The following is a 13,589-nucleotide window of genomic DNA, read 5'->3' on the forward strand; positions in this document are numbered from 1 at the left end:
GCATTTAAGTCGGACAGATTTCCCTACATGTGTAGCTCGGGGGTGATGATGGATGAAGATATCGCGTTAGAGTTCATACTTGTTTAATTATTTATTTTAATTCTGGTGCCTGTTAGCAACCGAAACACATCCTCACGTGCTTGTGGATATCATATATTGTACATGGAGACATGACTGTAATAATAAGTAAATGTTATCAGCTGTAGGTTTAGTGTGCTCATAGGAAACGTGACAAAAGAATACAAAACACATTTCTCTTTATGGCCTATATAGTTGTCATCAAAGTTACATGATTTACAGAACACATGTGACCAACTAACATTTTGCATTCAACCACCGGATGTTTGGATCAGAATGTGAACCAATCAGGTCTTAGATCAGGTGAGAGCCAGGTGTTTCCCGTCATCCCCCAGGTTTTGCAGCCGGTGGAGAGCAACTGCTGCGCTTTGCTCCAAAATCTGCGGCTGCCTTGATTTCATGAGGATATTGTTGCCTACCTATGCATGACGTCAGAGCAAGTCAGCGTCAAGTCTGACACAAATATAACCGGCATGCACTGCTCGGATCACCGGTGATCTAATCTGCGCATAACTGGCTCATCTCGAACACGGCCAATGTCAGGAAGTGCCAAACTGGGGGACGTGGCATATAGCCTATTATGTTGCATTTCTGTTTAAAAGTTGCTTCTGTGTGCCTCAGATACAGGAAAGCAGATGAGCGGGAGCCTTTGCTGGCAGCCATGCAGATTTTTTTGCCAAGAATTCAACAGATCATCAGCCAGCTGCTGACTGATGCTACCATCTTCTCTGTCCTCATCCAGAAACAGATCCTCAAAATCTTCCATGCTCTTGTACAGGTGTGTGTGTGTGAGCACACGTTTGTGTGTCAACCAAAGTTAAAGACCAGATCAGTAATAAAATAAGTAGAACTGCATGGTCAGTTAAATATGTTGATGTGGATTTATAAATTTTGCACTAATAACTGAAATATGCTCTGAGATTAAGTCCAGAGTTTTAACTCAGCAGATCATTTTGTTTAACACTCAGCACGCACACACACACTCATGTCTGCTAGTCAGGTGATCAATATTCCATATTTTCACTTAGATTTCCTGTGGTAAGTGTGAAAACCAAAACATGCTGGAATATTTTATAATGTTTGTGTAATTTTGTCATAGAAATAAAAGTGTTTTAATCATTTTAGGAGGCGGCCCTAAAGCCGTCTGAAATGTGTGAATTTCATGCTATGGTTGAGAAACGATGGCTAGTTTGGTTAAATACTGAAAGTAACATTATGTGCAAACACAAAATCATGACCTGTGGCAGCCATTTTTAATTAGAATTATTAAACATAGAGAAGATTATCTTTGAAAGTGTGTGAACCAATAAGATGGAAAAAGGAAGATTTGTGATGATGAAAATGTGAACCGTAACCCTGATGCTGTCCTGCAGTACTCGCTGCCGCTCCAGCTCATCAACAACACCGTGATGACGCAGTGGATGGAAATACTGCGATCCATAATGGACAGAGACGTCCCTGCTGTAAGACATATCTCTAAATTATTTCACTACATTTTATGTTATGTAGTTTATTTTTTTGGTTTTCAGCTTGAATCTCTGAAAACAACGAGTTGATGTGTGTGTTATGTCAGCTGCTCTCCATTCATGAGTTCAACAGGGTCACGAGGATCAGTTTTAATTAAAAGGTTGTTTTGCACATACCCAGCCTTGGGTAGCTACTAGAGATTAGTTGGATATCTCCCCACCGAGCTTCAGCTGTTGGGTTTAACCCAAACCTAGGGTCAGGACCCCACTGTGGGCCACCATGATCTAAACAGGGGTCTTGTGATTATTTACAGAAATGATCAAAATAAAATTGGAAAAACAGTTTCTGAAGCTATATTTTTAGTATAATTGTTATCAAACCTGAACTAAATTGCATTGCTTAGTTCATTTTTTAACACAGCAAAAGAGTTCCTTTTACCTTGTTTCACTGACGTTCCTCAGACCTTCACCACTGTTGGCGGCATCACTTCCTTCTCGGTTTATCGGCGCACAGCAGAAGATGGTGTCGCCCTCTGCTGCCTGCTCTCTCCTCGCCAATGACACTGTCCCATGCGTGATTCAATCTTTAGACCCCATCGTCTCTGTTCATGGTTGTGTCCACGTCTCCTTATTTCTATGGCTTCCTTAATCCATCTTTTATGTTTTTGTTGTTCGGTGTTTATGCTCCTTGTTCCGTCCCAGTCCATTATGTGGTTTCCCTTTCTGCTTCTTGTTTCGCGGCTCCTGTGTGTCTTCGATTTGTTTCTTTCTCAGCCGTAACAGACCACTGCACAAGGTAAAGTCATATAATGGACTGGGACAAAGCACAAAATAAAGTTATTCTGAGTTCAAACACCTCTGAGAGCCTTATCCTCCACAGTGGGAAGTTTAAATTAAAATAAGTCCTTTTAGCTTTTTGTTTTAGTAATGCCTGAATTGTGTTCTGTAAATTAGCCCCGCCCCTTTCAGGTTGGAAGATTAAACTGCATAAATGGGAGCGGCAAACAGCTGTGCTAAAAAACTGAACTTTCACATTTTTGCAACCAAAAAAAGTGTTCCTGTTTGTATTTTTGTGTCCTTTTCAAAAGAGTGTGAGATGGTAAATAGAGATGTGTGGCTCTATTTTGATCTTTCCCACCAGCTGATTGTAAACGTGATGTTCATAAGTGACAGGAGTCATGTTTTATAATTACAGGGATCACCTGGCAGCGCAAAAGCAAACATGTAGGTTCTCGTAACGACTCCATAGTGGAACAAACCATCCGTAAACCACCTTGATTTGTAAACCAAGGTCGATTTGTAACATATTTATGAGGTCACTCATATAATGATGATCATCCTGAGCCTGTAACCAATCGGCTGTGATCTCACCTGCATCCATAAGGAGACGTTGGAGGTTGATGAGGACGACCGTCCTGAGCTGGCCTGGTGGAAGTGTAAGAAGTGGGCGCTGCACATCATCACCAGACTGTTTGAGCGGTGAGTCCAGGAGCTGGTCTCCTATCGACAAGCAGCACTAGAAACAGGGACGGTTCCAGTTTGTCTCATGGATCGCTTCTCATCACAGGTATGGAAGCCCTGGGAACGTGACAAAGGAATATTGCCAGTTTGCAGACTTTTTTCTGAAGACTTATGCGGTAGGAATACAGCAGGTAAGCTAGTGTCACTCTACTGCTTTAATTAGACAATAGTTATTTTATTTTGAATGTTAAATTCAGACTTTGACTCAGGTCTCTCCTCGTTGCTGATCTTTATTTATTTTTTTTGCATATGAGACCATATTCCTTAATTTCAAAGCAGACACCGTTGTCCAGCAATATTATCTCATGGTTGCCATGGTGAATGAGAGCTCTACTGCTGTCCTGGAACAAATAACTTGGGAGTTTTTCTGATTGCATTAGGTTAAATCTCTGAGTTTACAGGGAAATCAGAGTTTGTTGAACTTCTCTGTCTGTTTTTTAAAATGCTGAATTAATCAGTAGCAGTTGTCCTAAATGTGCTCTATGGTTTAATTTAACATGCTTCCTCAGAATTCTATGGTTTTTCGTTCAGCTTCTGGCTTTGTGTGTTGTTTGTCAAGGTTCTGCTGAAGGTGGTGGACCAGCACCGGCAGAGGCAGTACGTTACTCCTCGTGTCTTGCAGCAGTGCCTCAATTATCTCAACCAGGGTGTGTCACACTCACTGACCTGGAAACAGATGAAACCACACATGCAGGTAGACTGAAACATCTGATGTCTGCTGGGAGTTTTTGGCTTCAGTTTTCAAATGCATCGGCTTATTTGTTGTGTGAATATGTCTGAGACATTTTATTTAAATTAGCTACCCTTGTTGACTTTTGCATCAAAGCAGTTCATTCACACTGCTGATGTAAAGTGAGGATATAGTTGGCAGATGGAAGATTCTTTGAAAAGCTCCACAACCCCACAAACACAAGTTCCAATGAAGAACAAGAGCTGGAAAACCTGGGGATGGATCAGCTGATCTCTGGGGTAGAAGACACTGTGGTAGTCAACCATCTGTTCGGTGGAAGAGCTCCAGTGGTTGACGGGATCTGTCCCCTAGGATTGTGTTGTCCAACACGCCTCTGCAACTTTGCACTAACATCGAGGGCAGTTTCTGTGGAGCGGCAGAGTGCTGACCCCCATTTTTACGAAAGGGAAGCAGAGGTGGGTTCCACCTGTAGAGGGAGCCCACATCTTCTCTGTTTACTCCAAGGTACCGAAGAAGAGCATTGGGTCGATAGCGGAGTCTAAAAAAAATTAAATAGAAGCCACGTTTCATCAAAAAGAAAAAAGATGCCCCTCATCTTCTGCTCATCTGGGTTCAGGTCATGGGGGCAGTTGTCACTGATCACATGTCAGCACCACCTCTGCTGACTTCCCTCGATGTGGAGGAGCTGTGGTTCTCCTCGAAGACACCTCTACATCTGTGTTTGTCCAGATTGAACTCCGCTCAGTCAGAGAATACTGAGCATCATGGTAGTAACAGACACAGGTTACGTGTGGGACATGTTCCCCGCTCTTTTTTCAGGCTTTTTAATCCGTTAATATGGGGAAATGTATTTTTCCGAGCCGTCTTTAAACACACCTCTAGCGTACACATCCAGTGGATCTCAGACGTGTGCTGCTGGTAAGAGAGTGCAGCTTTGTACTGTGTAGTTGAGTCATGCTGCTGCACAGAGATGATGTTAGCTAAAGGATTCCTAGTTAATTCATGCAGACTAGTTTAAACTGCTAGTTTAAATTGCTAGTTAGTTCATGCTAGCAATGAACCCAATTCTCTTTTAGCAGAAATTGTGCTCACTGTGGCTTTCTACATGTTTAAAAGAACAACGCATTTTGTTACAATAGACAGAGCAAAGTCAGGGAGGAGATGTAACAGAGAGGACAGCAGCAGGGACAATGAGGGTCTTCACAGGTGAGGAGACATTAAACGTTTCTGAGAAACAAGACTTGAGTCTGGGAGACAGAAGGCCAGCTGTCGGCTACCATTCAAACGTTCCTTTTTGTTCCGGTTGAGCAGGTGGAGCCCTGAAACTAAAATAGTAATATTGATAATTAATAACTGTCTTTGAAGCATCGTTAATATTGCTAATAACTAATCAGTGATTAAATGGTTTTTGAACCGCGTGGAAAAGGCGTGTCTGAATTTGAGAGGATGATAAATAACTGACTAATCTCCCCCTGACTTCTGAGATGATGGCTCCGTCCCCGCTGACCATCCAGGTTAAAGATGCTAATTGCTCGTTTTGTGGAAGACTGGATTCAGAGTCAGGCTGAAAGTGGAAATCACTTGGTTCATGTTGCTGATTCCTGACATGTTTAGACTCAGAGGTTTTTCTGGGTTCACTGAAGCTTCTGCTCTCTTCAGACTATTTGCCAAGAGGTCATCTTCCCTCTGATGTGTTACAAAGACGAGGATGAGAGAGTTTGGCAGGAAGACCCGTACGAATACATCCGAATGAAGTTCAGTAAGTACTCAACCTTCCTCAGTGTCTGTCCTTACAATGGTCAAAAAATCTAATGAAGTTTTTGTGAACCTGAACTTTAAAACTGACCATAGTAATAGAGGAAGGGTGGCGCCAGCACATTTTGACATTTAGTTTAATGTTTTTTTGAGCCTGAGTGTGTTTGTTCGTGTTGCAGACCTCTACGATGACTACGCCCTCCCAGCAACGGCTGCCCAGGGCCTCCTGTGTAAAACGGCCCACAAGAGGAAAGAGGTCAGGACCCGAGCCTTCTGCTCAAACCTTTTAAATGAGGCTTTGTGATAAGTATCAGAGCAAACTTCAATAAGCTACCAGGACTCGTGTGAAGGCTTGCGCAGACTGTTTAAGGGCTAGAGAGCGTGACCAGATGAATCCAGAAGTGTTTAAGGTTAAGTTTGACTTCTACTTCAGCCATTTCTACGTTTATATAAACCAGAAATGTTCTTCTTGTCAGGTTCTTCCTCAGATGATGGAGTTCTGCCTCCAGATCCTGATGGACCCCTCTGCAGATCCTCGCAGGAAGGATGGAGCATTGCATTGTATTGGAGGCCTAGCTGAGCTTCTAATGAAGGTATGTGGATGAGATGCAGTGGTGCCTACCATGTGTTTTAGTAGCTATTTGATGAACCGTGTGTGTGCACGCGTGTGTGTTCTGTCCTACAGAAACAAATGTACAGGGAGCAGATGGAGCTGATGCTGCAAAACTACGTCTTCCCGTTGCTTAACTCTCCCATGGGTTACCTGCGAGCCAGGGTGAGTTAGTCCTTCCCTCACAAGCTCATTTTTGTACAGTAAAAGTTACTTTTAGTCAGATTGCATTTTTATAACAATGATCAGAAAATGAAAATACAGTAAAATTTCTGTACAAATACTAAAACACATATTTTAATATTTATATATTCTAAAACTTTGCTCTGATTCCTGATATGTTCAGTTCATTTGCCTGTTTCTAAGCATGTCAGATGAGTGATATTTACCTTCGTTTATAACAGACACACTTGTATTTATTATTCATGTAATGTCTTTAATTATCAGGTACACCAATGTTTTATTAGCCAATCAGGTGTTTTTGTTCTGATTGGTTGTAAGTTGTTGCTTGTCTGTAGTGATTTGTCCTGACTGAACACAGCTTCAGCCTGAAGCAGGTCCAGGTCACACTTGTCCCACCCTGGTCCTGGTGGACTTTATAAACCTGGTCCTGGTGGACTATATAAACCTGGTCCTGGTGGACTATATAAACCTGGTCCTGGTGGACTATATAAACCTGGTCCTGGTGGACTATATAAACCTGGTCCTGGTGGACTATATAAACCTGGTCCTGGTGGACTATATAAACCTGGTCCTGGTGGACTATATAAACCTGGTCCTGGTGGACTATATAAACCTGGTCCTGGTGGACTATATAAACCTGGTCCTGGTGGACTACATACCCTTTCTGCTCTGCTTTTCCCTTGCAGTCATGCTGGGTTCTGCACTGCTTCAGCCCGCTGCGTTTCCACGATGAGCTGGTGCTCAGGAACGCTTTGGAGCTGGTCAGACGAGACCTGGTAGAAGACAAAGAGATGCCCGTTAAGGTAGAAGCTGCCATTGCTCTGCAGGCGATGATCAGCAACCAGGAGCAAGGTTTGTGGAGGAACTCTGTTGCTTTCATGTTACAAACAGAACCTCAGGACCAGAGCAGATTTACTACTTTAGTTCGTAAATATTATGGTCTGTATTCCAGTCTGTTCCTCTGCCATCTGAAGCTTTTATCACTTGCATTTGGTCAACTATTGTCAGCTCACATGTACATTTATTTTCAGCACCTCGGGGGTTGCTATTGAACATAACAAATGTTTGTTTATGTCTTGTGGCTAGTTGATCAACCCTCAGATCAGTCCTGAGACGGCTCATGTGACTGTGTGTTCTTCTTTGTGTGTACGTGCACGTGTGTGTGGGCGTGCAGCCAAGCTGTATATCCAGCCTTACATCCGCCAGGTGATGCAAGAGTTGCTTCATGTGATCAAAGAGACGGAGAACGACGACCTGATCAACGTCATCCAGAAGATGATTTGCGAGTACAACCAGGAGATGGCGGCCATTGCTGTGGACATGACACAGAACCTGGTAATGTTTAAATGGGGATCACAACACATTCACCATGTGGTATACCTCTGATGGGGATTATAAGGACAAGGTGGATTATAGGGCTGATGTCAGGATGGCTATTTTCTGGTGATTTGACCTCCCAGAGGGGAGAGAGAATGTTAAAGAGATGGAGATATTGAAGTAAACCTTAGTTTATTGGTTTATTCACAAGGACACGCACAGTAATGAACATCAGATGTAACACAACTATTTTTCATCTGCTGTCCTCGGGCAGATGGGAAAGTCACTCTAAAATAAAAAGGCAGGTTCACCTTTGAAGTATTAGGAGGGTTGAGGGTGAAGGCCAGATGGCTCCAGAAGCTGAGGATCACTCAAGAGAGTTTGTGAAATAATTGAGAACAGCTACAGACTAGTTCAGCATCCTGCTGGATCCACCTACTGCTCTTTGTCCTTCCCTCACTTCTGAACAAGACCCTGAGATCCTAAAATTCCTCCTCTTGAGGAAAGTCCTTTGCTCTGGAACATGCGACAAGCAGCTTCATCTCAGCTGCACACCTGCCCTCTAAGAGCTGGAGGTCACAGTTTGAAGAAGAGTGTCCATGTTTGGTGTCCAAAGAAATAATAGCTTGAGTTCTGTTGAAGGATGAAAACATGTTTTTGTGCAGGCAGGGATTTTCACTAGAGTCCTTCAAAGTGACGAGTATGAGGAGAACGAGGATAAGACGGTCATGGCTCTTGGTATCCTCAGCACCATAGACACCATCCTTACTGTCATGGAGGACCACAAGGAGGTGTCTTAAACACACACACACACACACACACACACACACACACACACACACACACACACTGCTTCTACAATACCTGCTAATGACAAATAAAGACGAGATACCTTCTCCTAGAGAATCTTCATTGAAGTGCTTTGTCTTTTGGTCTCATTATGACTGTTGGAAAATGCCTTTTATCTTTAATTCATAAAACTAAACCAAATGTTAACTTTGTTATCTTCTTGTCTGACTCGGACTGACGTCACATCTCCAGGAGCAGTGATGGTTCGATCTGAACGTGTCATCGATGCTAAAATCTTACTTCTCTTCTCTTAGATCACTCAGCAGCTGGAAGGAATTTGTTTACAGGTGATTGGCCTGGTGTTGCAGAAGCCCATCATAGGTATGGCAGGTGTGTGTTCTCTGTGGGCGTAGTGTGTTTACGTTGTGTTAAAGAGCAGACACGTCTTTTCCCAATTCCCTGTTTGTTTCAATTTGTCTTGCACAGTTACTCGTAAGTAAAAAAAACTTTGCATTAATTAATGTTTCCTGCAAAATCTGAGTCTTCGACTTGATGCCTGAAGTCAGGCTGAGGATTAGAAAGAAAGAAAACAATCTTTTATGTCGTGCCTCTCAAGATTAAAATCATGAGCTGCTTCACAAGAAGAAAATACTTGAAAAATTAAAGGATTTTTTTAAAATGGTTAAAATTGTCATAAAAGGAGGAAAAAATTTGGGGAAAGTGAGACTGAATAGGCAAGAGGGACATCACTGGATCCCGGGAAAGGTGGAAGAAGGAGAGAGTGGTGACGGAAGTCACACAAAGCCAGCCTGAACAGGTGAGTTTTCAGCTGCTTTTTAAAGGAGACCACCGAGTCCACTGATCTCAGGCTCGGGGGGGGGGGGGGGGGAGTTCCAGAGTCTGGGGTTAAAGAGCAGATTATAACCCAACATGAGATACTGGGTGCTTTTAACCTAAATTATATATAAAAACATTCTTTTCATGTTTGAAAAGGATGTGAGTCACAAATTGAACAAAATCCAACTGTAATTAATTAAAGTATAAACACACAAATCACAGAATAAATAAGTTTTGAATAATTTTGTTTTCTAGGAAATTTTAGTTTCATTTAAGAGATGTTTGAGTATTTTTAGTTCAGAAATGATTCAGTAGGGTTGGGATCGGGTTTTTGTCCCTAACTGGTCTAAACTAATCCCAGTGCTTAATACTGGCGGGTCTCCACCGTCCCACCACAGGGTGCAGCTAGTCGACAAGTGACTGACTCTTAAGTTCAGGGTTCCACTTTCCTTCTTTCCCCAAGTCACTTCCTGCTACATTAGTGGTGAATCTTTGTGTTTCCTTTGGCTGCAGAGTTCTACGAGGAGATTCTCTCTCTGGCGTTTGGCCTCACCTGCCAGACCATCTCCCCTCAGATGTGGCAGCTTCTGGGTGTCCTATATGAGGTCTTCCAGCAAGATTGCTTTGACTACTTCACAGGTACCTTTACCTGTTCCTGTTTGGGACTCAAAACGTTAGTGATAATACATTAATTTTTAGATTTTTCTCAAATGATCAGTTTCAGCTGTGAAAACAACAGAAAAGTACTTTAAAAGAAAGTTCTGCTACCCATCCGAGGAGATAGATCAGAGGAGCAGCAACGAGGACATGTGGACGTTGTCCATCACGCCGAATAAAGTCCCATTTCTGTCTGGGAAATGAGAGGACATACTCTCCCAGGGCTGGACAAGCCCAGAGGAGGAGGAGACATCACAACTCTAGATCCTCTCATGGCTGGAAGATCTTAGCTGTAAACATCAATCTGCCAGAACCAGTATAAAAATAACGATGCAAAAGTTTAAGATGACCTAAAAATGGCCAAAAGTCATATTTTGCAAGGTTCCAAGCAGAGTTTAGACATGCAATAAGAAGAAATTGGAGTGAAACAAAACCTTTTCTGAGCAGCAATCTATTGAAAACAGTTCCTAAACTGAAACCGGCTAGAAAAGCTTTTAAAAGGTCAAATAGGTGCAGGAATGTGGATTCATTCATTTCTGTCGGGTGGTCAGATCATCTCTGAAACAGGATGAAGGTAACTATCCTGATGATTATCTGTTACAGACATGATGCCTCTTTTGCACAACTATATCACTGTGGACACAGACATGCTTCTGGCTAACTCTAAACACTTGGAGGTCATCTATAACATGTGCAAAAAGGTCAGACTGAACACACGTTCATTTATACAAATATATTTCCCAGCATGCCTCGGTGTCTTCCTGTTAAACAGCTTCCTGACCTCACTTCTGTACAGGTGCTGAGTGTAGATGCAGGGGAGGATGCAGAGTGTCATGCTGCTAAACTCTTAGAAGTGATCATTCTGCAGTGCAGAGGCAGGGGCATCGACCAGGTCAGGAGCAGCTCTGCTCACCAGCTGTTTTTTTTAACTAGCTTTGTGGATCAGAGGTTGAACTCGTGGATGCTGAAGGTAAACACACTTTCACACTTTGATCTTTTGCTTGCAGTGCATCCCTCTGTTTGTGGAGGCAGTGCTGGAGCGTTTGATCCGGGGCGTGAAGACCAGTGAGCTGAGAACCATGTGTCTGCAGGTAGTCATCGCTGCTCTGTACTACAATCCAGCCCTGCTCATCCAGACCTTGGACAACATGCACTTCCCACATAACCCACAGCCCATCACTGCCCACTTCATCAACCAGTGGATAAACGACACCGAGTTCTTCCTGGGGTAAGAGCAAACGGTCCTTAGTAAACGTGACATGTAGCTACAGCCAAGAATAACACCTGACTGGGTGTAGGAGTGAGTAGTTCAGGGACACGGAGGACAGAAGAGGAATTTTCTGGTTTATTTAAGGAGGAAGTTAGGAGCAGCAGGCAGTATTCCCTGTTTCCATGAATTGTAGGTGTGCTAAAGTACCGTTCTCATGAATGATGGAACCTGACTTTCTCAGCAGAGCGTCCTAGGGACACGTCTTTACCAGACAGAGGTGATGTGATGTAACAAAGACCAGCTTATTGGACCTGGACACAAGCTTCCACTGCTCTGTGGCCGTTGTTTTTAGAATGGGCAGCATACATGGATCTGATCTGGGAGCACAATAAACATAAACAACACGAGTCAGATGGCAGGAACCCACCGATGATCCTGTTGGTAGTTTGTGTTCTTCGGTCCTTGTTGGTCAGAACCTTTCAGATGTTTAGAGTTGCCCATATCCTCCTGTTTGTTCTGTCACTGAGTTTAACATCATGGCTGATCGTTATGTTTTCATCCAACAGTTCTGTTTTTAAACCATTTGCAGACTCCAATGTTGAACTTGGACTAAACCAGTAAACTGTGTCCAGATTAAACCAACTGAACAGAGCTTTATGATGTACTTGTAGTACATTATACCATACTGATGTTTGTGATTCCATCCCGGCTGTGACCCTGTTTCATTAATGGGACCATTTGAACTCCTCGTCTCTGCCCAGACTCCATGACCGTAAGATGTGCATCATTGGCCTGAGCCTTCTGATGGAGCTGCCTAGCCGTCCAGCGGCGTTGGAACGAGTCGCTGGCCATATCATCCCCTCCATCCTGCTTCTCTTCCTAGGCCTAAAACACCTTTATGAATCCCGTCTCCTCAACAAACCAGACCTGCTGGCTCGGGCAGGGCTTCAGGATCAGGACCAAAATGGTGAGAATATAGACGGCCGCAGGGAGTTCTGTTGTGATCTTTCAAAAACATCAAACAAAACCTACGATAAGTTCAAGTATCGTGATATGGGGAGCCTATTAGGGCTTCCACACTCGCATCGTCTCCACATGGCGGTCTCAAAATTGGCGTGAATATATCAGTGATGTCATGAGCACATCTCCGAGCATGTGGGCGGGACAAAAGACGCATAGAGAAGCTGTGGGAGGTGGGGGCGATCTTTACTCGTGACAAAAATAGCATGAGGTAAGGAGCAAACGGTGTGAAGGGATCTGATATTGCATCCAGGCTGCTGTGTCCGTCCTCCCGCAGCTGAAAGTCAGAGAGAGAGAGAGAAACAGTGTGTGTGTGCGCGCGTGCGCTCCTCAGACAGACCGCTTCAGTCAGAGGCTTGTTTCCTCCTCAGTATCCAGAGTGAAAATGAATCGTGATGTGGGATGCCCCCGCTGGCTGATTCTACCCACCAATTATCGGCTCCCTCTAATGGTAGGTGTGAATTTGAGCTCGCCAATAATTCGGCAGTGGGTGTGTTGGACCAGTTCAGCCGAAGCCTCGGGAAGACGGCTGAAAATACAAACGGTTGAACATTCAAGTCTACCCAGATGTGAACACTTCATACTTCATGGATGGAGCACGTTACTCCTGTCTTGGCCTCACTACTCTGGCTGCCTGTTTGTTTTAGAATCCAGTACAAGGTGCTTTTAAATCTTTGCATGGCCTTGCTCCAGATTACCTCTCTGAGCTACTGGTTTTTACTCCCCTGCACGGTCTCTGAGTTCGGCTGATGATGCTCCCGGAAGTCCCAAAAACAAGACACAGACTCAGAGGAGACGGGGTTTTCTCTGTAGCGGCCCCTCGGCTCTGGAATGCTCTGCCGTTGAGCATTAGGTCGGCCTCTTCACTGTCTGGTTTAGAATTTATTTTGAAAACCTATTTTTATGATTTGGCTTTTAACTCAGCATGTGAGTCTTTTTGGTGTTAGCTTTTAAGCTTTAGTTTTTATGCAGTTTTACATTGTGTTTTGTTTTTAATGTTTGTAAATGCTGTGAAGCACTTAGGTCGGTTTTATACTGTCGGGTTTAAGGTGCTGTACAAATAAAGCTGCCTTGCCCTTGCCTTTAATTTATATAAAATAATTGTGAGTTTTAAATATGCCTGCCTCATCATTTGAGATTTATTAGTTTGTAAAGATTCATAAAAGTCTACAAGTCAGATGTTGAATCTCTTCTCCCCCCGTGTAGCTGCTACTCACCACATGGCCAGATTTATAGTGGTTTCCTCCTCGTTTAATGCTTCTTTCATCCTGGAAGAAGGATGAGGAGCTCGTTAATCTCACAGCCATTTTTCTTCTTCTCTTTGACTGGTTTGATGATGTCAATTTGGTGTTACAAGTGTTTGCAGTCCTCTGGGTATGTTCACACAAAACCTCAAATAACTTTTGCCATCGGTCTAAAATAAGTGCTTTCTTGTTTTTTTAAATTCACGGACAT

General features: G+C 43.3%; 1 protein-coding gene across 8 annotated transcripts in view; it reads left to right on the forward strand.

Annotated features, from left to right (window-relative positions):
- ipo8 (importin 8) overlaps positions 1–13,589 on the forward strand; it is a 101,052-nt gene that overhangs the window by 76,999 nt on the left and 10,464 nt on the right. For 7 of the 8 annotated variants that reach the window (XM_070549662.1, XM_070549666.1, XM_070549669.1 and 4 more), the window contains 18 exons: positions 700–856; positions 1,452–1,541; positions 2,929–3,023; positions 3,112–3,196; positions 3,625–3,759; positions 5,416–5,515; positions 5,691–5,767; positions 5,988–6,104; positions 6,197–6,286; positions 6,991–7,156; positions 7,479–7,639; positions 8,287–8,412; positions 8,725–8,800; positions 9,761–9,886; positions 10,508–10,605; positions 10,701–10,796; positions 10,912–11,132; positions 11,876–12,081. In XM_070549662.1, coding sequence (XP_070405763.1) covers positions 700–856; positions 1,452–1,541; positions 2,929–3,023; positions 3,112–3,196; positions 3,625–3,759; positions 5,416–5,515; positions 5,691–5,767; positions 5,988–6,104; positions 6,197–6,286; positions 6,991–7,156; positions 7,479–7,639; positions 8,287–8,412; positions 8,725–8,800; positions 9,761–9,886; positions 10,508–10,605; positions 10,701–10,796; positions 10,912–11,132; positions 11,876–12,081 — 2,222 coding nt within the window. The remainder of the gene's footprint in view (positions 1–699; positions 857–1,451; positions 1,542–2,928; positions 3,024–3,111; positions 3,197–3,624; positions 3,760–5,415; positions 5,516–5,690; positions 5,768–5,987; positions 6,105–6,196; positions 6,287–6,990; positions 7,157–7,478; positions 7,640–8,286; positions 8,413–8,724; positions 8,801–9,760; positions 9,887–10,507; positions 10,606–10,700; positions 10,797–10,911; positions 11,133–11,875; positions 12,082–13,589) is intronic. The other variant, XM_070549679.1, reaches the window with a different exon arrangement.

This window comes from Nothobranchius furzeri, chromosome 1 (assembly GCF_043380555.1).
Source record: "Nothobranchius furzeri strain GRZ-AD chromosome 1, NfurGRZ-RIMD1, whole genome shotgun sequence".
Lineage (NCBI taxonomy): Eukaryota > Metazoa > Chordata > Actinopteri > Cyprinodontiformes > Nothobranchiidae > Nothobranchius > Nothobranchius furzeri.